This window comes from Lissotriton vulgaris, unplaced genomic scaffold (assembly GCF_964263255.1).
Source record: "Lissotriton vulgaris unplaced genomic scaffold, aLisVul1.2 SCAFFOLD_2420, whole genome shotgun sequence".
NCBI classification, from domain to species: domain Eukaryota; kingdom Metazoa; phylum Chordata; class Amphibia; order Caudata; family Salamandridae; genus Lissotriton; species Lissotriton vulgaris.
In genome coordinates, this window is record NW_028245577.1 from 107,352 (window position 1) to 129,576 (window position 22,225).

General features: G+C 43.8%; 1 protein-coding gene across 1 annotated transcript in view; it reads right to left on the reverse strand.

Moving 5' to 3' along the window:
- The window catches only part of LOC147666339 (lysine-specific demethylase 6A-like), a gene marked incomplete at both ends in the record, with an annotated part of 314,997 nt that overhangs the window by 99,919 nt on the left and 192,853 nt on the right, over positions 1 to 22,225 (reverse strand). The window contains one exon of the mRNA XM_086949119.1: positions 19,792 to 19,918. Coding sequence (XP_086805245.1) covers positions 19,792 to 19,918 — 127 coding nt within the window. The remainder of the gene's footprint in view (positions 1 to 19,791; positions 19,919 to 22,225) is intronic.

Sequence of the window (22,225 nt, forward strand, 5' to 3'; positions counted from 1 at the left end):
TCTGCCAAGGGCCCTGAGGGTGTTCTCCCGTGAGCTGCCTTCCTCTTCACCACACATTTTTTCACGTTTGTCTTGTTTTAAGTGTGGGACCACGTACTGTTTCGGGTGAACAGTCATAGGTGGGTATGTCGAGTTGAAAGCAGTTTGGATTCTGCCTCTTTTATGGTTAAAAAATAATGATTCGTTTTGGGACGGATAGACACGTGAAGAACACGCCTTACTCAATGTAGAGTAGGTGGGTGGTTTGGAATCTAATTATATATTTTCCAGCACAAAGGAACGCCTTTTTAGACAAATGCTAGTCCACGTCCAGGGTACTGGGATATTTCTGTATTGATGAGGTAAAGGGCAGGGACCAATGGGCCCCTTCCCTGGGGTAGGTACACCCCCCTATTCAGCCGCTCTCCAGTGGGAGTCTCGGCGTCTAACGTCTAGGTGACGGGAAGCCTCGGGGTCGCATTGACGGCGAGCGCGGATGTCTCCTAGACCCAGATTAACGGCGATGGTGTATCGGCGTTGCCCGGGATGTCCTAGACGTCTACCTCAGCTGAGGGCTCGACGTCCGTCACCTCAAAGTTGAGCTTCGACGTCGCTTCAACCCAGAGCCCTGAGTCGATGGGGAGCATATCGTCGTCATAACTGGTCTCAACGTCGATGTTGTTGCCTCAGACGTCGACCGGGACCGGAGTAGTTTTTTAGCCTTCTCTCGACTAAAGAGCCCCCCCCAGCAGCCAACGCATGGGTCTTGAAAGAGGACTGGCTCTCTCCTTGCCCAGATGTCCCACCTGCAGCCTGTTGTCTCTGCTCCAGGCATTGAAGACTAATCTTCTCCCTGTCACGCAATGTCCTCCTGGAGAAGGATTTACAGATGGCGCAGGATTCAGGAACATGTGAAGTAAGAAGACCGAGAATGCAAACTCTGTGGGCATCCGACTTGGCCTTCTTCCTGCCACAGTCAGGGCACTTGTTGAACAAAGATGGCATTTTGACAAGGAAAATGTAGGCTAACTGCCCAAAAAAAAAAGAAAAAGGAAGGAAAAAGCCAAAGACGTAGAGTATAACACTCCAACTTACTTTAGAAAGCTTAATTATTGAAAATATACCAATCAAGGTAGAGGTCAATGCTCCAGGGTCCTGCTAGAAGGAGCCAGAAAAAAGAACTGAAAGTACCTAGCCTTTAGCTGTGCATCATGGGATACCGAGGGTCTCTGAAAGGATTCTTAAAGGCGCGGTTATCCATTTACAGACACATAATGGCCGCCTATGGAGATTGTCTGTCCAACCCTTCATCTCCATCATGAAAAAAGGATCTTTGTGAAGGGGAGTTTTTTCTATGTGTGAAACTCAGTAAAATAGTTAAATGTAACTGTTACCTGGCTATCTTTTTCACTTCAGGATGAAGTAATGGCCAGCGTAGCCTAGTTGTTTTTAAGCTGCACTATTGTCTTTTATTATCTCTAAATGTGAATGCAGGACTGCAGAAGAGGACAAATTAAGAGAATATATCTAATGATCTAATGAAGTGCTCCGGGATCCACGCACATGGGCAGGATATATATATATATATATATATATATATATATATATATATATATATATATATATATATATATATATATATATATATATATATATATATATATATATATATATATATATATATATATATATATATATATATATATATATATATATATATATATATATATATATATATATATATATATATATATATATATATATATATATATCTCGATATAGATCGATCTCTCACTCACTCACTCACTATATCTCTCTATCTCTCTATCTCTCTATCTCTCTATCTCTCTATCTCTCTATCTCTCTATCTCTCTCTCTCTCTCTCTCTCTCTCTCTCTCTCTCTCTCTCTCTCTCTCTCTCTCTCTCTCTCTATATATCTCTATATCTATATATATCTATATATATCTATATATATCTATATATATCTATATATATCTATCTATCTATCTATCTATCTATCTATCTATCTATCTATCTATCTATCTATCTCTATATCTATATCTATCTCTATCTCTATATCTATCTCTATCTCTATATCTATATCTATATCTATATCTATCTCTATATCTATCTCTATATCTATCTCTATATCTATATCTATATCTATATCTATATCTATATCTATCTCTATATCTATCTCTATATCTATCTCTATATCTATCTATATCTATATCTATATCTATATCTATATCTATATCTATATATATATGCAAATACCTCGCAGCAGCGGCGCTTACTTAGCGAAACACGAGGCAAGGACCATCTTTTTTCAGCATTCTTGTTTATTTAGCCATTAGACAGGTAGTCATAACGCGTTTCGGCCGTCCCAGCGGCCTTGGTCACATGGCGTTACAGATTGCTTTTGCCCTTTTTAAAGTGATATCGTGCAGTCACATGTTACATTGATGGACACAAACAAAATACTACATGTATAAATACATATATGTTGTTTCTTTCTCATCATTACCATTGCAAATGATAGTTATTAACTGTATAAATACATAAGTTAATCCTGCAGTTGTTTATAAATATATTTGCAATTTTTAATTCTCCTATGGGAATATGTTTTTAATTTTTCAATCATATACATAACAGCATAAATGCCTTTAACTCCTCAAGATAGGGAAATGTATTACTGAGAGAATTATGTCAACCTTGTCCATCAAATAAGTTACTAACTGAAGTGCATAATCAGTGCTCACCAACGTGTATTCAATCATAATACAAAAAAAAAATAATAATCTCTACTATTACATAATAATAAAGAAGATCCAGAAAAAGAATAACTTTATCTATAAGGACCGTACAACAAAAGATGAGTCCATAATGAACATTTGTCCAGCCACTAAATACTTGGATGAAGGGATTATAATACCACTTGATATTATTAAGTTCTGCAGATACATTCTCACCTTCAACCATATTATTGCACATATTATTACAGTGACTTCGTGTCAGATAGAAAAAATATATTTTTTCATAAAGTGACATTGTGTCAAGAAAGTGCAGATACGAGTAAAGTGACTGGTGCTAGGAGGTTATAATGGGATGAAATGGTATAAGGAGGGAAAAATTTAACACTATTCAACAAGAGTTATAATCATTAAATACAAGACAAGATATGATCATACAGTACCAATGAAGCACATATAGAAAAAATCACTCCATAAAACCATTCTATAAAAAAGGGAATCGGTGACATGACTAAAATCAGCTATCATAAAAAACATTAGGATAAAAAGCTACCCCAATATTTAAAAGACGGCTAAAATCAATCAATTCATATATATACACATACATCACACTATATATATAAAAATGATTATATACAATATATCACAGTATAAATACATATGTGCAAAAAGTGCAAGGTATGTTCCAACTCCTCTTTTACTATGGCTTACTATGGTATGGTGATGTTAACTATATGACTGTAATACGGCATTTACATAGGCTGGTCATAAGTATGTGTGGAGGTCCTCCGTGGTATTGAGACCTCCCGGCCACTTTGAATTAAACTCGAGAATATATCTGGTTTCAAGCCTGCGCATATGCGCCTCTCTGTCACCTCCTCTTTTTGTAAGAGGGATAGATTCTATGGCAAAGTATTTGAGACACTGAGGCTTACTATTGTGACATGCCTCAAAGTGTCTAGCCACCGGGTAACTCTGATCTTTGTTGACAAAGGCGCGGAGGTGCTGTAAAATACGCTTGTGAATTTGTAATTTGCTACTACCAATGTATTTGAGTTTACAGTCACATTCCAATATATACACACAGTATTCAGTTTTGCAGGTTAGATGCTGTTTTATCTCCCTGGTAGTTCTTGGAATTACTGTAGTGCATTTTTTGGTGTTGACACCATGTTGGCAAGCCTTACATGCCAGGCATTTGTTGAAGCCCCTGCTAGTAGGTTGCCACGGCTCTTTACCTATGTGTTCCTCACTGTTTTTAGAAAGGATGGAGCCCATGCTTAGACTTTTACGAAAAGTTATAGAAGGGTTTAGGGGCATCACATCACCAATCGTGGGATCATCTTTAACAAAAAGCCAATTTCTTCTGACTATACTCCTGATTTCTTTTTCCTGCTTGGAGTAAGTCAGTACTAGTCTGACTTCATTGGTTTTGTCACATTGTTTTATTTTCTCAGTCAACAAGTCACCTCTGTTTTTAAGCCTGGATTTCCTTATGGCAGTGTTCAGTATCTGGGCACTGTAGCCCCTATCTACAAATCTCAAAAAACTTTCATGTTGTTTAACAATCATGTCATCATTGTTACTGCAAATACGGCGGATGCGTAGCATCTCGCCGTAAGGTATTGATTTGATTAGATGTTGGGGATGGGCACTCGTAGCATGTAAAAGAGTGTTACCTGCCATTTGTTTCCTAAAAAGGGTACTGGTAAGAATATTGTTAGATATAAAAACCTGTACATCTAAAAATGTCACTGATTCCCTGCTTACATCAGAGGTAAAATGCAAATTAAGATCATTTTCATTGATTTCATGTATGAAGTTTAAGACACTTTCCTCAGAACCACGCCATACAATAAATAAGTCATCAATAAAACGAAGCCAACAGGTTATATTAGTGGTGCAGTATTTTTCAAATTTACGCCTGAGGACCAGTTCCTCCCACCACCCCATAAACAGGCACGCGTAACTAGGGGAGAAACTGGCCCCCATTGCTACACCCTGAACCTGTTGGTACATTTGTCCGTTAAAAATGAAGAAGTTATTATTGAGGCAAAATGTTAGCATTTCTAGAAGCATTTTAGTATGTTGGGCCAGTTCAATGGGCCTGCGGCTCAGATAGTACTCACATGCACGCAGGCCATCCCTATGCTTTATACAAGTATATAAAGAGCTGACGTCCAATGTTACCAACAGCAGATCTGGGCTCCACACTACCTCCTCTAGTTTTTGCAGAAAGTCACTTGAATCTTGTACATATGACTTTAAAGATTTCATGTGTGGCTGCAAAAAATAGTCAATGTATCGTGAGAGGTTTTCCAGTGGGCCACCACAAGCTGCAATTATTGGTCTGCCAGGTGGCTTGGTAATACTTTTGTGGACCTTTGGTATGAAATATATATATGGAGTGAGTGGATGATCTTTCTTCACATACTTAAACTCATCTCCACTTAGCATGTCAAGGCCCTTCCATGCCACCAGGTTCTTGCACAGGGCCTCTAGCATTGCCCTGTATTTCTGGGGGTTGCTCTTAATATAACATTGTATATCATCCAATTGTCTATGCGCCTCCTCAAGATACTCCGCGGTAGGCCATAAAACAATATTTCCGCCTTTGTCCGAATTCCGAACTATAACTTCAGCATTTTTAAACTTGGTAGACAGTTGGTTTAGTTTTCTCTCCTGATTCGTATATTGCCGCTTATTATTTTTGGTCTTTAAGGCCATCTTTTTTACTTGTTGCACCACTGCGTCGCTAAAGGAGTCAAGACCATCACGTGCCGCCAGAGGAACATATTTGGACTTTGGCTTGAATGGGGTAGTTGGTTTCATCTGACCACTAGATGCCACTATCTCCTGTGTCCCTATAGTTTCATCAATCCCCAGCTGGCACATATCACGATATAGATTTAGGTCACTGACTGCCAGTTCAGAGGTGCTTGTCACTGATCTTGTTGGAGCATTTTCTGTGCTGACTGCTTTGTTTAAAAATTGTTTCTTAAGTTTTAATTTTCTTATATATCTGTAGATATCCGCCCTCGTTGTGGTATAGGAGAAATTGGACTCAGGGCAGAAGCTTAAACCTAAGCTTAAAAGTTGCTGTTCTGCAGTTGATAGTTGTACTGAGCTCAGGTTAATTATAGATTTTGCTTGTTGTTCCTTGCTGACTTGATGTCTATCACAGCTCTCATTATTTAAAGGGTCCATTATATTGTCTCTGACTAGGCCTGGGGTTTCTTGTTCCTTCCCCACCCTCGGCCTCGTCCCCGCTTGGTTGTCTCGCCTTTGTTTGGCAGCTTTTCTTCTGCCCCTCCTGCGTTGGGATTTGGTTGGGACAATTTTCCCTGGAAGTGCGATCTTAGGGTTGCCTTTCTGCTGTCTTTCAAGACCGCCAACTCTTTCCCCATTGTCAGAACAACATTGCTTTTGCCTCTTGCACCTTCATTATCAGAGCCACTTTCTGCTGCAGAACTGTATATAGATATATCCTCAGATTCAGCTGGTAATGCTCCCGTACTGGCTGCTCCTCTTTTACTTGCTGTTGCTCTTCTTAAGTTATCATAGCGACGTGCAAAAGTAAATATTTGGCCATTTGCGTAGTCGTCCCGGTCTCTTTTGAATTTGTATATTTCCTTGTCTTGATTTTTTCCTCTTCCTTGGATAATCTTGTTACCATTTCATTCCTCATTTTGGTGGTTTGTGGGGATTCCTTTTCACCTTGAAGTGTTTTTATTTTATCCTCAAGTATGTCTATCTTTTTTTGGAGTTCCTCACCATCAATTTCAGCAAACTTCACCAAAATCTGCATTAGTTTCCGTGAGGATTCAAGGTTGCACTGACCCCATTCTTCCATCATTAGGGGGTTGGGTGTCTCGTAGCTGGGAGCCAGCATGATGCGTAGTCCTCTAGGGACTCTCCCTACATCCAGATATCTTTTGAGGGAGCGAGCTTCCCACCATTTGGACTGTTCATTTCTTTTCAGTTTTTCTAATTCCCTAAACAAGTCTCTGGCGGTGCTATTAGCTGCGCCATCTGGCCCTCCTGCCCCCACCTCCTTCTCGGTAACCACCTCCTGCTCAATGTCATCAGAAAACATTTCTTGCGCAGCGAGCTCACGGGCCCTCCGTACATCGCCTGACATTTTCTGGCTGAATGGCTGTCAACTATTAAAGCGCTGAATAACGTGTTTGTCACAGAACCGCTTGTATTGCCTCAATTGTCTGTCAGCGGCAGCTGACTCTAGCGGTTAAACACGTACCTCCTCAATCCGAATGTCACCGCATACGCTTCTCTTCTCCATAGCTCGGGCTATGCTCCCATCAAGACGCATATGGGGATCGGCTGCTTGCTCTCATACCGGCACCGCAAGGCGCCCACAAATCGCGCTGATCCTCCTTACCATGCCCGGTATGCTGTAGCCTCAGGGGTGAGAAATTGCTCTGGCGTTCTCCAGCGTTTCCGGTGTTCGGACGGTGCACAATCGGATGGCTCCACTCCTTCCCTTGAGTGGGATTCTCAAAGTGCCCCCGGGGTCCCCGCCAACTCTACTCCACGAGGAAGGAGCTCGGAAGGTACCGGGTGACGATAGACTGCTTGCTGTGAAGCCGGCTTTCAGAGGAGGGGGTCCACCATCGGCAGCAATCCAATGCCGATTTCTATCTGCAAATACCTCGCAGCAGCGGCGCTTACTTAGCGAAACACGAGCCAAGGGCCATCTTTTTTCAGCATTCTTGTTTATTTAGCCATTAGACAGGTAGTCATAACGCGGTTCGGCCGTCCCAGCGGCCTTGGTCACATGGCGTTACAGATTGCTTTTGCCCTTTTTAAAGTGATATCGTGCAGTCACATGTTACATTGATGGACACAAACAAAATACTACATGTATAAATACATATATGTTGTTTCTTTCTCATCATTACCATTGCAAATGATAGTTATATATATATATATATATATATCTAACTATAATAAAGGAAGAACTTTCAGCCTTTGAGGCGGGTAAACTCGGAGCCACAGCGCCAATCCACACACCTGATACACCTACACCGTTGGAATCGTCAGGGTGTGTAGATGGTTATAGGCTATATAAATAAAATAAAAAACATTATTTAAAAAATGTACAGTAAAAAAAAGTAGTCCCTCCGAAGTAGCGCCGGCCGCGACGTGCGTGCTCACGTCAGGAGCACGGTGACGTGAGGAGCAGGGGACAGGCCAGCGGCGGTGCAAGCAGCAGACAGTCTGGAGGAGCGGCGGCTGAGGTAAGGGAGCGGCGGACATGGCGCAGGGGAGCGGTGACGTGAGGAGCAGCGGCGGTGCGAGCAGCGGCGGCTCAGGTAAGGGGACCCAAGTCGGGGCAGGCAGGCACAGGCTGCTGCACAATGTCAGGGCGGCAGGGAAGCCTATTGCACAAAGACAAGGTCGGGACGAGCTGTGTGTGTGTGTGTATATATATATATATATATATATATATATATATATATATATATATATTTCACCACTTGCGCTCCTGCTGCTTCGCCAGCTATCAATCCTCAGCCAACTTTCAAGCAAGAACACGGAAGACCCAGAGTGCAGGTGAGTTTTTATTTTATAGCACACCACGCCAGGATAACGTTTCGCCCTACACAGAGGGCTTGGTCACATGGCGCACTGAAAAAAGTTGCGTGAATTTAAAGTGCTAGTGCAGTAACAACGTCCTCATTGATTGGTTGTAACTTAATTAGTCAAATTAACAACACCATTGTAACAACAATTTCTTTACACGTGCAAAAAGGGCAAAGTATGGCAGTATTGGGCTAATGCATGAAAATACCTGTATGAATACAGTTTCATTATCCGGCAAGATATAACAGAAGCTAAAAAAGCGGAAAAACACCTGAGTATTGCCTCTGTACATAATAATTAGAAAAGGTTGCAACTTTATCACCATATTTCATATATTTACAACTTGTGCAAAAAGACATCCACCTCAATATACGCAACCTGGCTCTTGAATAATCACTGCTTAAATACAATAGCCCTTTATGTACAATACGAGAGTCCGCAAAACTTCTAAATAAAATATATACAAAATTTCATATATATACATCTATATACATTGGATATTTTTCATACTATTATCAGTAATTACCTTTAGGGTTTTAACTGGTAATGTTATGCCGGATAGCACGAAAGGAGCCTAAGATTGTACATGCCCTTCCAACTTTTGCTAACGCCCTACTAAGGATGTTGATGCCATCTATGCCCTAGACGTTTGTTACTGACACCCAAATAAACAAGTGAAGGTTAAAAAGCATTATTATTCATTTTTGCGGAGTATAAGATTGTGAGATACAGCTAACTCAGCTACGGAAGAACTAATACAGTAATAAGCAAAACAACTTCAAAAATATGGGATACAAGACACAGGCGTGCTGAGAGCAACATACAGTTCAGAGATGGGGGTATTGGCGAGGATTGTGGAGATAGATGGAACTATAGACATGTATAAAAGTCCTCCGTGGAATTAAGACCATTGGGGCTTTTACTGTCCATCTCCAAGATATACCTGGTCTCAAGAGCCCTCAAGATCCCTTCTCGATTACCTCCCCTCCTGAGTGGACCTATGGCGTCAATAGCATAGTATCTAAGGAGCCCACTATTATTATTATGGAACTCCTTAAAGTGCCTGGCTACAGGGTATGTGGCGTCGTTCGTGTTGATTGCCCGGATGTGCTGGAGCACCCTCTTGTGCACCTGCAATTTGGTACTGCCAATGTATTGCAGGCCACACGGGCACTCCAGCACATACACCACATATTCTGATCTACAGGTTAGTTGCTTGGTAATTTTACGGGGCACTGTAGAAAATGCTGTCAGGAACTCGGTTTTGTTGAGTCCCTGTGAGCAAGCCTTGCAACTGGAACATTTTCTGAACCCGCGGCTTGCTGCTAACCAGTTTTTAGGAGGGATCACTTCAGGGCTGGACTTGACCAGGGCATTTTGCAACGAAAACGCCTTCCTGTACGTGATCGCAGGCTTGTTGGGCATATGTTCTCCTATAACTGGATCCAATTTAATTAGATTCCAGTGCTGATTGATGATTTTTCTCAGCGCCCCATGCTGACTATTATAGGCCCAGATGAGTCTGACTGGCTGCTCACTGCACTAGTTTTCTGATGTTTCCGATGGGTCAGTGCGGGATAGGGCATTCGCTTTTCTGATCGCATTATCGATAAGATGTTCTTCATAGCCCCTGGCTAGGAACCTGAGCTTGCTTGCGCCTCTCTGCAGTGAACTTCTGTGCTGCAGACCCGCCGAATTCTAAGCATCTCCCCGTAGGGGATGCTACGAATTAAATGCGGGGGATGGTGGCTTTCTGCATGCAATATAGTGTTGCCCGCAGTGGGCTTCATATATATATATATATATATATATATATATATATATATATATACATATACAATATATATACATACATATATATATATATATATATATATATATACACACACACACACACACACACACACTATAGGACTATTCGCAGATCTCCTACTACAGAAACATAGTATAACAACTGATGTGTGAGAGCTGGGCAATAAATTAGCCCGAAACAACTACATTGTAGATGGTCTTTAGAGTGGGATACCCCCAGTATAGTATCAAGTTTAAATGAAGGAAGAAGAAGGACAAAAACAAGAATAGCAGAGGTGATAGATTAAAGTACCAGACAGGGGTGGGGTGGGGGGTCTGGTGCAGGAGGAAGGGACAGGATGGCGAAGAGGGATTTGTGTACTATAAAGTGTCTAGGGGAAGATTTTGAAAAAAGAGGGATGAGTAGTAGTGGATCTGTAATTTTAGCTCAGGAATAGAAAAGGCTTTATGGCGGCATATGATTAGTAGTTTATGACTCTAGTCTTATCCAAATGTTTTTTCTTTGATGAGGTTTTTAAGTAAGCCTTTAAGGATTCATCTCTACCTCTAATGGATTGGACACACGCTCAGCAAGTATGGATCGATAACTCGGATAGGTCCTTCCAATTTTATAAAACAGATTTGGGGCTGGTCCAGACTAGTATGTCCAATAGTCCAATAGAAGAACTTCATTTAGACAGTGGGTTACTTCGGGGGGAGGGGAGTTTCAAGTGTGCAACTTCAGCAACAATCTGTGTCTTTGAAGAGTTTGATAGGTGGTCCAGTGAGCCATATACAGTCCATAATCTGCATTATGCTAGAGAGGATGCAACCTTATTAGTGGTACGGTTTTACGATATGGGAGTACAGTTGTAGGAGGCTGGCTTAGTATATGGTGCACACTTTAAGTGATGCACCTTGCACTAATGCAGACAACCATTATTGGGATTTTAGTTGTCTTTGATTACGTCTGAAAGCTCTCAAAGTTGTAGCTTTGGAGAGTAGCCTTCAGGCTAATCTTGTAGTGTAAAGCAGCTAGTTTTACCAACTTTAATCAGTATTGTCAGTTAACTGAAAACAAGCACTGGCGTTGCCAATAGGTCTTGCAGTAGGAAAGTTGGAGCTATTGGTTTTGTAAATGACATTTTATATTTATATATCGTTATTGGCATTGTCATTAACAATATATAAATATAAAATGTCATTTACAAAACCAATAGCTCCAACTTTCCAAATGCGAAACCTATTGGCAACGCCAGTGATTGTTCAGATAGGGGCTGTAACACAGCACAACATATTGTGACTACCGGGGCCAAATCTAATTGACATGGAGATGAGCACTGACTCCATCTTTAATTTCTCTTGAAACAATACCTCAACTTCCTTGGCATGGAGAATGAGATCTGCATTTCAGATAGGAGGACTCGAACTCAGATGGAAAGGATTTTCACAAGACTGAGGTGAAGAGGCAGACTTCACAAAACACTGCGTTACTTTTTATAGACATATGTTCTATTACTGCACTGAACAACCTGTGTTGCAGAATTGTTATTAGGAACGTTCATACTCCTAGAATATTTTTTATCTACGGCTCATAAACCATATATTATAAATTAACAAAACTCGAGACTGGTGCACACTATTTGGTAACACGGATCTGATGCCACTGAGCCTCATGTTGTGATGGCATCGTGCCCGCCTTTGTCGAGGAATTCCAAAGAAATACTACTGAGCCCTGATGGGTCAGAGAATTCTGCTAGTGTCACTGACCTATTTTGTGACATCTGCGCGGAGCTGTCAAAGAATTCTGCTATGATGTCACAGAGCCCAATGTTGTGGTGTTTGAACCCTACATCACTTAATCCTGCTAGGGCACCACAGTGTCCTCAACTGTGACATCACTCAGCTATTTTGTCCTGTAAAGAAGCTCAATTTTATGATGTTACCCAGTCCTGTGGAGTCACTGACTACCTCTACGGCCACTGAATTCTGCTGTGATGTCACAGATTCCTGCCAGGTCACTGAATCCTAATGAGATGTAACTGAGATGTAGGTTTTAATACCACTGACGTGTTCAGTGTGGTGTGACCAAGCCCCGTTGTTCAGCTGAACCCTGCTGTGACAACACAGAGGCCTGTATTGCGGTGTCATTAAGACTATACAGTGGTGTCAGTACACCCTACTGTGTCACTGAATTGTACGTGGATGTCACAAAGCAGAATACATTAAGGCCCTATGCTGTACGTTGTGAGGTCACTGTGCTTTATGTTGTCATTGGGCTGTCCCCCACCATTACATTATGAGGTCTTTGAGCCCCATCGTGTCACTGAGGACCACACAGACATCTTTGATATCTATGAGCAGTCCTAGGTCACTTAGTTCTGGCATGATATCAAGAGGCTTGAGGCAAGAGGCTCCAAATCATGACGTCACTGAGTTCCGTGGCACTGAAGTGGGCTGAGATGGCATGGGCGGCGTACCTCCATTTGGGGTGGCCTGAAAACTAGAGTGCATAAAGGAGTTGCAGCAAGCATTTGCTTGGACCTCTCAGAGTTATTCAACATTGGACACCATCAAATGTTAGTGGGCAGATTAAATTCCAGCTGGGCAAAGATGACGAAATTAATAGCAACACGCTCCCTGCAAGATGCATTTATAAAAAAAAAAAATATATACTTTTGTAATTGGAAGCGTGCGCATGGGTCAAGTTTCATTTAAGTGTTAGGTTTGGAATGCCAACCTGTATTTTGAATGACTTTTCGGCCAAGTTACTGACCGTCTCTCAGTAACCCTGCACTGCAGAAGGAATACATAAAACAAAAAAAGGTCAACAAAGAGGCACTAGAGGAACTGGCCAGGTATACAATGAAAAAAAAGTAAACACTCACACTGCAAGGGGCGCCCGTCACATAAGCACCCGAATCTCGTAGTGGGAGGCGGAGGCCTCTTTGCTCTGCTCACTGATGACGTACACCAACAGAGCCCTAAATCCGGGAGCAGGCCAGCCATATGGTGGGGAGGAGGTAATGTAGCATAGACAGTGCGAGGGGGCAGGCTAAGGCTGCACCTGGGCACGTCCTGCATTACAGGGACCTGGCAGTGTTCAAACTGGAGTGGTTCATGGCTACTTTCACCATCCCTGGACGGGGAGGCTGCTGTGAAAGACGCTGAGGCAGTAACCTGAACATTTCTGGAGGACATCCAAGGAAGGAAGGGAGCGGGAAGAGATAAAGGAGGGGTGGGGAGACAGGAGGACTGCGGGGAGTGAGCCAGGAGAGGGCAGAAGGGGAGAAAGGCAAGGCAGGGGGCGGAGAGGTGGAAGGGGAAAGCTGGGAAAGGCGGAACGGGAGGCAGACATAAGGGCAGTACGGGAGAGAGCCAAGGCTGCAGATGTAAAGGGTGAATAAGTGAGAGCTACGAATAGAGAAAGGAAGAAGTGGACTGAGAATTGGAGACAGCAGTGAGAGGCCAGTGCAGATGGAACCATTAAACAGGAGAGATAATGGAAGAGGATGCGAGAGCGGTGAGGGGGGAGTGCACAGAGCTGGAAGCAGAGACTGGGGCCATTGAGGGAGGAAAGAGCTGTTAATGGGTCAGTGAGGGGGTAGTCACCCACAAAAGAGAGAGAGAAGAGAGCCGTGCGCGTGCAATATTAAGTGCTGTTTTTGGGGGGAGCGTTCATATATAAAATGATCCGATTGATGTCTGCGTACGTCACGGGATATTGTGGCACATCCTTAAAGGGAGCGTTCATATATAAAATGATCCGATTGATGTCTGCGTACGTCACGGGATATTGTGGGAGGGAGGAGAGCACATCCTTAAAGGGAGCGTTCATATGTAAAATGATCCGTTCGATGTCTGCGTACGTCACAGGATATTGTAGGAGGGGAGGGTTGTGGGCATGCGTCAATTGTTACCAGGTCTGATGTTTGGCGGGGAGAGTGCCAGGTCTGGCAGGAGGGCAAAACTTGCTACCTACTGAAGAGCAAGGGATAGTAACAAATGAAGGGTCGTGAAGATGGTACGGCCGGCCAACAGCCAGCCATGAATAATTAGGGGAGGAGAAGCCGCACAGCACAGGCTGGGAGAAGCTCTTTGATGTGCTGTGCGGCCGTGAAATAATGCAATTAGGAGGGAGGGAGGGAGGCTGATACGCGTGCTTGTTTGGTCACGTGATTCACGTGAACGCAAAGAAAACCGCACCAAAAAGCCCTTGGTTTGACGAGCATTTTGAGCACTTGAATTCTCGCTCCGCTCAATGCGCATGCGCGCATTGATGGGTCGCGAGACCTAAAGAACCACATAGTGTGCACATAAAAAAAAGTATTTATTACACAACACACTCACTAATACATTGGTGCATCTCCTACCCGGAGGTATCAAAGCAATACACAAGAATACTTTCAACTAATCTAGTAAGTAGCACAAATGTACACTTGTCTCACGGGGAGACCAAACCATACATTAAGAAAGAGGAATGCAAACTGCAAAGGAGAATTGGACTTGGGCCAGAAGACTAAGAGGAGCCAGGGACACAACAAACCACTCAATGTAATTACCCAGGAACCCCACAAGAGCTGCGTGCAATGTGGAAACACAGCCACAAGCCCAATGGAAGTCAACAGAGAAGTCATGGTTGCAGTTTTAAGGAAACAGGTCCCTTCCCAGAGGCCCCAAAGAAATCCTTTGGGGGACAGATGCTTGGAAAGCCACCCCACCCATTGATGCACCTGGAACCAGATTACCAGCACGAGCGAAGCCAGGTGCATAGAGTTGAAGTGATATCGGAACCTGGCGTAGACAATGGGAAACCTCAAACAAGGTGCCTCTGGAGGAGGCTGCAGGAGTCTGATGGAATCCAAGGGTGGATTCTGGAAATGAAGAACCTACAAGCAGACGGGACAGAGTCTATGCCACTCGGGGGTGACCAGGAGGCACAGAAGCACAATACCCATTGATGTCGAGAGGTTCAGGAGAGAAGACTTGAAAACAGCAAGACCAGGAGCAGCAAAAGTCTTCCTTGGTGTAGTCTGGTTTCCAGTCGAAGTCCAACAAAGTCCAAGTGTCCAGATAATTGAAGAGCAACAGTTTCAGGGTGGAGTCTGGTCCCAAGACGATTCTGAGGACCCACCAAAAGGGGAGCCCCCCCCACAAGCTCAATACACTACGTCCTGTCTGGAAGGTGGTCATACTTTCCTAGCTTGGCTCAGCAGCAGGAGGGCAAATAGGGTCTGGTCGTCAGCAACTTTAGTTTGCTAGCAGACCCTGTAAGGCTGTTACCCGGAGTACAGAGGAGTCCCATAAGGAACCCAGCCCCTGCATCATACTTCCAACACTTGAATCGGTGTTGGGGTATGATTACATCATGTTTGATACCAAACATGACCGGGTTCGCTGCAGCTATTATATAGTTAGACATCTCGTAATGACTTATGTTCACTGTTTGTCTTTAAATGGCTGACTACACTTACAAAGCCTGGAGAATCGACTCCAGAGTTTGTAGGGGTGTCCTGCTCATGCATCAGTACCCTCACACTTCTAACCAAGCACCCTGCCCTCAGGACTGAAGAGCCTGCCGTAGGGGTGACATGGATTTTATGTGCAGTGACCTCGGATATAAGTTAACATATCTGTTGAGAGGTGCAAGCACCAACTCTCACAACCTGCAATGGCAGATCCGTAGACACAGTGTAAGTGGACTCCCATGAGTGGCATAATACATGCTGCTGCCCATGGAAGACACCTGGTGTACCTATGCTCTGGGTACCTTACTACCATATACTGGGAACATGTAAGGGCACACCAGTAGGCAATTATAAAGGTATCAAAGTACTTTCCAGAACAAATTTAGGGGAGAAAGCCCAGCTACTGGGGTACTGATTAGCACTATCCCATTAGACTAAGTCGAAAACACACCAACACCAGGCAAAAAAGTGGGGGTAACCATGCTAAAGGATCCTACCTTCCAACAAGAGTTTAAATTTATGGAATGGGAGACGTTTGATTTGTCTAAAATAGATTCTCATTTTCCTTGAATTGCTTTTGTGAGTGTAGAAAAGTGTCCCTTTTTGATATGGTCGCCCCCACTTTTTGCCTGATAGATGATGTGATTTTGACTGGAAATGCACTGGGTTCTTGCTAACCACATCCCCAGTGCCAGAGCTCTTTCCCAAAACTGTACAATTGTTACCCCCCAATTGGCAAAACTTTAGCACCGTCTGTAAGTCCCTACTAAATGGTACCTAGGATCTAAGATACTAAAGAGGCCCCCTTAGTGCTGCAGCACAAATTATGCCACCTTAAGGGTCCCCTCACCAAGCACTTGCAAGACTGCCATACCAGGCTGTGTATCTTGGTGCAGACAAAAGTAAAAACGCGGTCTGATACATATCTCTGTGTGCCATGTCCTAACTCTGCAGGTAATATTTGTAAGTCACACCTACAGCAGGCCTGACAGTCCCGAGGCAGGGTGCTGAATTTTACATGTGATGGCACATACATGAGCAGATATGCCCCTGTGCTGGTCCGTCCTATTTCTGCCAGTGCAGGTGGACAGGAAAGTCATTTTAAAACATGCAGTGAGGACCGATTCAAACGAGTTCACCAGCTACATAATGGCTTCACTGAAAATAAGGATGTTTGATATAAAACATCTTGTATTGGTAAAGCCACACTGATGCCAGTGCTGGATTTACAAATAAATGCACCCAGAGGGCATCGTAAGAAGTGCCCCTTGAAAACATACCAGCCTCTGGTGTCCATGCTGACTGAATTCTGCAGATCTGCCACCCGAGACGATGTTCTGACCTCCTAGAGTGAGAACATTTTGCTCTCAGGAGACCCAGAACAAAAGCCTCTCCGGGAAGATGGTGTAACAACTGCTCCCACAGGAAGACCTGCTGAGTAGCCTCCTGTGGCTGGCAAGCTTCAAAGAGCTCCTGCCTTTGGAATGCAAATCTGGCTCCCCTCATAGGAGAGGAAGTGGGCCTAATTTGTCCAAGACCCCTTTGGCATCTGGACAGGCAGGAAAATTAGCTAATAAGGTAGGGGTGCCACCTCCAGGCTAGTGACACCCCTAAGGTGGGTTCTGTGAGGTAGACACGTTTTCAGAAATAGCCATTTTGTGTTGCCATACTTGGGAAATCTGGGACAGGGTTATGCCCACTTTACAAAGGAAGTTGTCATATAGAGGGCGTAGTGATCCCAAGGGTCTGTAATCATTGGCGACTACCCTACACTCCCCTAATATGCCTAAATTTAGAATTATGGGGAGCCCCTGGCACCAGTGAAGCAGATACAGATGACATGAGAAGAGAGAAGACACTAAAGAGCTGCAATAGCAGAGAGGAGAGAAGAAGCATCTGACCTCGTACCAGCCAGCCAGCCTGAATTCATCCCTTTTCAAAAAATATGCCAAAGTCTACCGGGTCTGCAGAAGTTGACTCCAGAAAGCTGTTGGGACTGCCTGCCTTCAAAAAAGCCTCAAGATCTCCTGAGTTGAAGAGGGCCATCGGTGACAACAAGGTGCCCCAGCCCTCCAGAGATCGAGTCCATCGTGGTATCACTACTCCCGTACTTCCCTGACGTCACCTGCTGCCTATGCACGCAGATTCAGAAAAGGGGGTGGTGATGGACGGAGGATCTGAATTAAACAGAACACTCATACCCAGTCAACAGATCAGGGCTTGATCCATCACAGTTTTTTAGCTCACTGCACCATCCCAGCTCAGAACCTGGCTACATGCAAATTAGTCTGTCCCTGGCCCAGTGCAACATGGGAACAGGGCAGACCAAACTACCAAGCCAATTCTTATACTGGGAAGGAAACAAGCTCCCGGGGACCGGTTTCTGGCATTACAGCAGTCTTCGGCCCGGCTTGCTTGAATCCTGATGGTGCAATGCGCAAGGGACTCACATCTGAGTATACCCTTCCACGCTTATGGTGGACAAAACGATTCAGAAAAGGGGGTGGTGATGGACAGAGATGCATGCAGGCCCCCTCAACTGAGACTGCTCTGGTAAGGAAAAATTTGACACATAAGAACACCCCTGCACCGATCTCCCCTTGGTCTTGGAGAAGTCGAACAAAGGTGTCTCCTCATCCCAGAGAATCGCAAGGCCTGAGCCCACTTGCTGGTTCAGCCAAATGGCCCCTGGCCGGAACCTGCAGCGTCTTTTCTGCAGTGACTGATCTCCATTGAAATACATTGGATTACTGACGATATTTTGCAAAATACACTCAGCCGACCGAGTGCCGCAGGTGCTTCCTTCGACCTTGCCCACCACTCACCTAACTTTTGGAGATTGGCCTTTTAAGTTGCTGTACTATACTGGTTTGCAGAACTTGTTCTTCCTTCCATAGGATAACACTGCAGAAGTTAGAAATTGAATTGTTTCCACTTTTAAAAGTGAAAAGAATTCAGATTTAAAAACATACTTACCTGAACGATTTTTTGCCGATGACTAAACATATATAAAGATGCCTGCTATTTTAAAATTGGTGGGGATCTCCTTCTTAAGTTGTATGTCATTCATCTATCATTGTGTGTATTTTCAAATGTCTTGCACTCCTCTGTGTTAAGCCGAAGGCTGCTCGATCGCACTAACCCCCTAAAAGAGCACTTTGGGATTGCACAGCAAGTCCCTGTCTACTCATAAGGGAACTTCTGGACTATTTACAAGGAATATCACATTCTCAATCTATCACTAAGAGCCAGCTTCCTACAATGAGGGTGAACAATTTGGTGCTAAGTGCCCATCTATAGTAATTTTTCTCTATATGATAGGAAGGTCCAATATATTTGGTGGTTGTGCTTAGCAATGATGGCTTTCATTTTTAGAAAGTTCTAAGTCTATTTCTTCTAGACTGGAATTGAGTTTGAGTTGGGAGAATGGTGTGGGGTTTGAAGGGGAGCCCAGGTCTTTTATCAAAGGAATTCCTTTTTGTGCCTAGTTCTCAAGGAACCGCGCTCTACCCTCCATTGATGTTATGTCATAGCAAGGCCAAGGTACAGTATTTCATTTCTGACAAGTTTGTTGTCAATTTTCCAGAGGGCGTGTGCTGCGCGGGAAAGAATGAGAGATGTCTGCCAATTTTTGTATTGATTAAAAATATGAGAGAAAGCGGTAGGGCAAGATTGTGCTCTACCGCAAGCCAGGTTAGTGATTAGGTACGGAGCGTGTTAAACCAAGAGAGGCCTTGTCTTACTAGGTATTTCACTTGGAATCTACTATAGTCCAGGAGGGTCAATACTAAGAAGTTTTTTTGTACTCAGTTTTTAGGAGCAATTCTTGGCTTTTAGACTGCCTAATAAGTTTGTTAAGAAAGAGGTCTATGATTGTTAAGAACCGGTTTGAATAATCGGCGACAATCTTATTAGGAAAATGAGTGGGGAGATAATCATTGATTATTTCGTTTCACCCCCACCAAGCGATATATCTGGTCATCCACTTATCTTTAATATTAGATGTGATCAAAAGATTTAAAAAAAAAAAAAGATTTTGAGTAAGTGGAAAGCACAATAAATAAATTAAAGTATAGGAACAACCACAGAGTTTAGAAAAACAATCTCTGGCTCCAAGTGTGCCAATACACATCATTGAGATCATCATCAATGTAAAAAATATATGGAGTACCTCCAAATCATAAGTAGTTCTTACCTTCCCAGGAAATACCAAGACTGACCAGAGTTAGGATCTGCCTCCAAGGATTTCTGTAGATACTGAATCGCATAGCTTTCCTTGGTTACTTTCTCTCCCAACTGATCCCCAGTATGATGCATCCAACCTAATAAAACAAATACAATTACTCAATAGGTTTGATAATCTTGAAATTATTTAGGCAGTAGAATCAGAATGTTTGTGTGATGCAACTACCCAAAACTGCAACGTTTTAAGTTTGATTAGGTTTAGAACATCTTACATGCTACAATGGAGACTAGAGTTGAAAGCAAGGATAATTCACCAGTGTTTCTGCGATTTATTGATCTTCTACTTTGTCACAGTAGCTGCATCTGGGAATGCTGCACAGAAGATAACTTGCCAACACTACATAGCTTTAATGCGGATTCATACACAAACAGCACGGCTTTGGAAAAAGATTAGCTCATCCTGCAAAACTGATCCGTTTATTAAGAAAGTGGCTGTTGCAACTGTGGTAAATTTTGTTAAACAGCAAACTGAGGGTTAAAAACCAAACTTGCATAACCAACAGAACCTGTGAGCAATATCAATTCTGCACAGTTTGGAATTGCTAATGCTTGTGATGCAGTTTTGTAAAGCCGGTTGTGAAGAAAAGTGCAATTAAGGAATTTTTAATGAGTCAAACAATGAGTACTCAGGACTATGACGATCTTCCTTCATTCGACACCTGAACCGAGCTCACTCTGTCACTCTATGCACTATTCAAAAGGTGACAACCAAGAATCTGGTGAACTGTTAATCCTCGGACACAACTATACCTACCACATTCAGCCACCAGGCTATCCTTTGTAGATAACTGCCATGTGCCCTTCACCAATCACAGCTTTTACCCTCATTGCTAAAGCCGCATGTATGTACTTTTCACAACTAACCTATTTTAATTTGATCTACAAAGGGCATAGGTGGATGCATGCTACACTTCATTTTTGTCCCTCAGTTTCAGTACCCAGCCAGACCACAAAGGCAGGGTGCTGGGTTCTAAGTGCGAGTGTGCCCCTGCATGAGCAGGACACCCTCTACAACCCCAGGAGTCAATTCTACAGGCTTTGTAAATGCGGCTAGCCATTTTGATACATACAGTGACCATGTGGTATTACACAATGGCTAACTATATAGTGGCTGTGCCAAACCTGGGCATGTTTGGTATCAAACATGTTGGAATCACACCTCAACACCCTTATTGGTGTTGGAGGTATGAGTCCATGCAATGGGGGGCTCCTCTGGGGAAACCCCCAGTAGTCCCAGTAACAGCCTTTCAGGGTCTTCTAGCAAGCTAGTGCTGCTGTCAATCACAAATACGATTCTGCTCTCCTGTTGCTGTACTCGAGCAGGGGAATGTAGAATAGGTTTCCTGTCACAGGGAGGTGTGACCACAGGACTTAATGTATTGGGCTGGGGTGGGGCGCTCGCCAGCGCCACCAAACCACTTCACTGACTGCCTGGATACTTGGACTTTACTGGACTTCGCCTGAAACTGAGACTACATCAAGGAAGACTCCTGCTGCTCCTGGTCTCGCCGTTCTGCAAGTCTTCTTTGTCGTCTGTGTCTCTCCTTCTTCCAGGATCTTTAACAGACCGGTGGGCATCAAGGACACTCGAAGTAATCTACCTTGGAGTTAAGGAGGCACTCCCCTGCATCTGCAGGCATCGCAAAGTAGCGAACCGGTCTGCTGCTCTGACGTCCCACAGACTTCGAAAGGCTTAGCGGCACAGGTGGTGATTCTGCAACTGCCTCGAGGCCTGACTTGTATCCTCTGCAATTTTGAGGCCAGTATCCCTCACTGGAACCGCTGTGACCGAACCCCTGTCCACCATGCTAAATTGCAGCTGCCAAGGCTTGTTCACTCTGCACTCCAGAGATCTTCGGTCTATGAAAAGCACCAGCCTCCAGTAGCTCTTCCAGCCAAGATCGTTGACCTCACTGCATACTCTGCACCCTGTGCCTTCATCTTTGGTAAGCTGCTCGAGTGTCCTCTTGCGACTCCTGTGCCTTTGGCCAGTGGGTCCTTTCGAGGGTCTTCTCCTGCTTCAGTGGGTTCCCCTGCTTGCTCTGGCCCGCTCTGACTCTCAGGTACTTGGAGAGTCCCTAGGACCTTGCTGGTCCCAATGTTGCACCTTCATCGTTTTCTATGTCTGTTGCTGCTGCCAGGGCTTGTTGGTGCTCCCGCCAGACACCGACCACCCCTGGTTCTCAACTTCTGATGTGGGGCAGCTCGTAAACAGATCCTGGACTACCTCCATGTCACCTGGTCCTCTAAGCTGCAGCAACAAGGCCACTGTCATCACTCTTGAGTCTTCAGTCATCAGTGGTCATTGCTCTTCTGTGCCTCGTGAACACCTCGGAGTGACTTACCTCTGCTTGAAGGTTCTTCTCTTCAAGAATCCACCCATG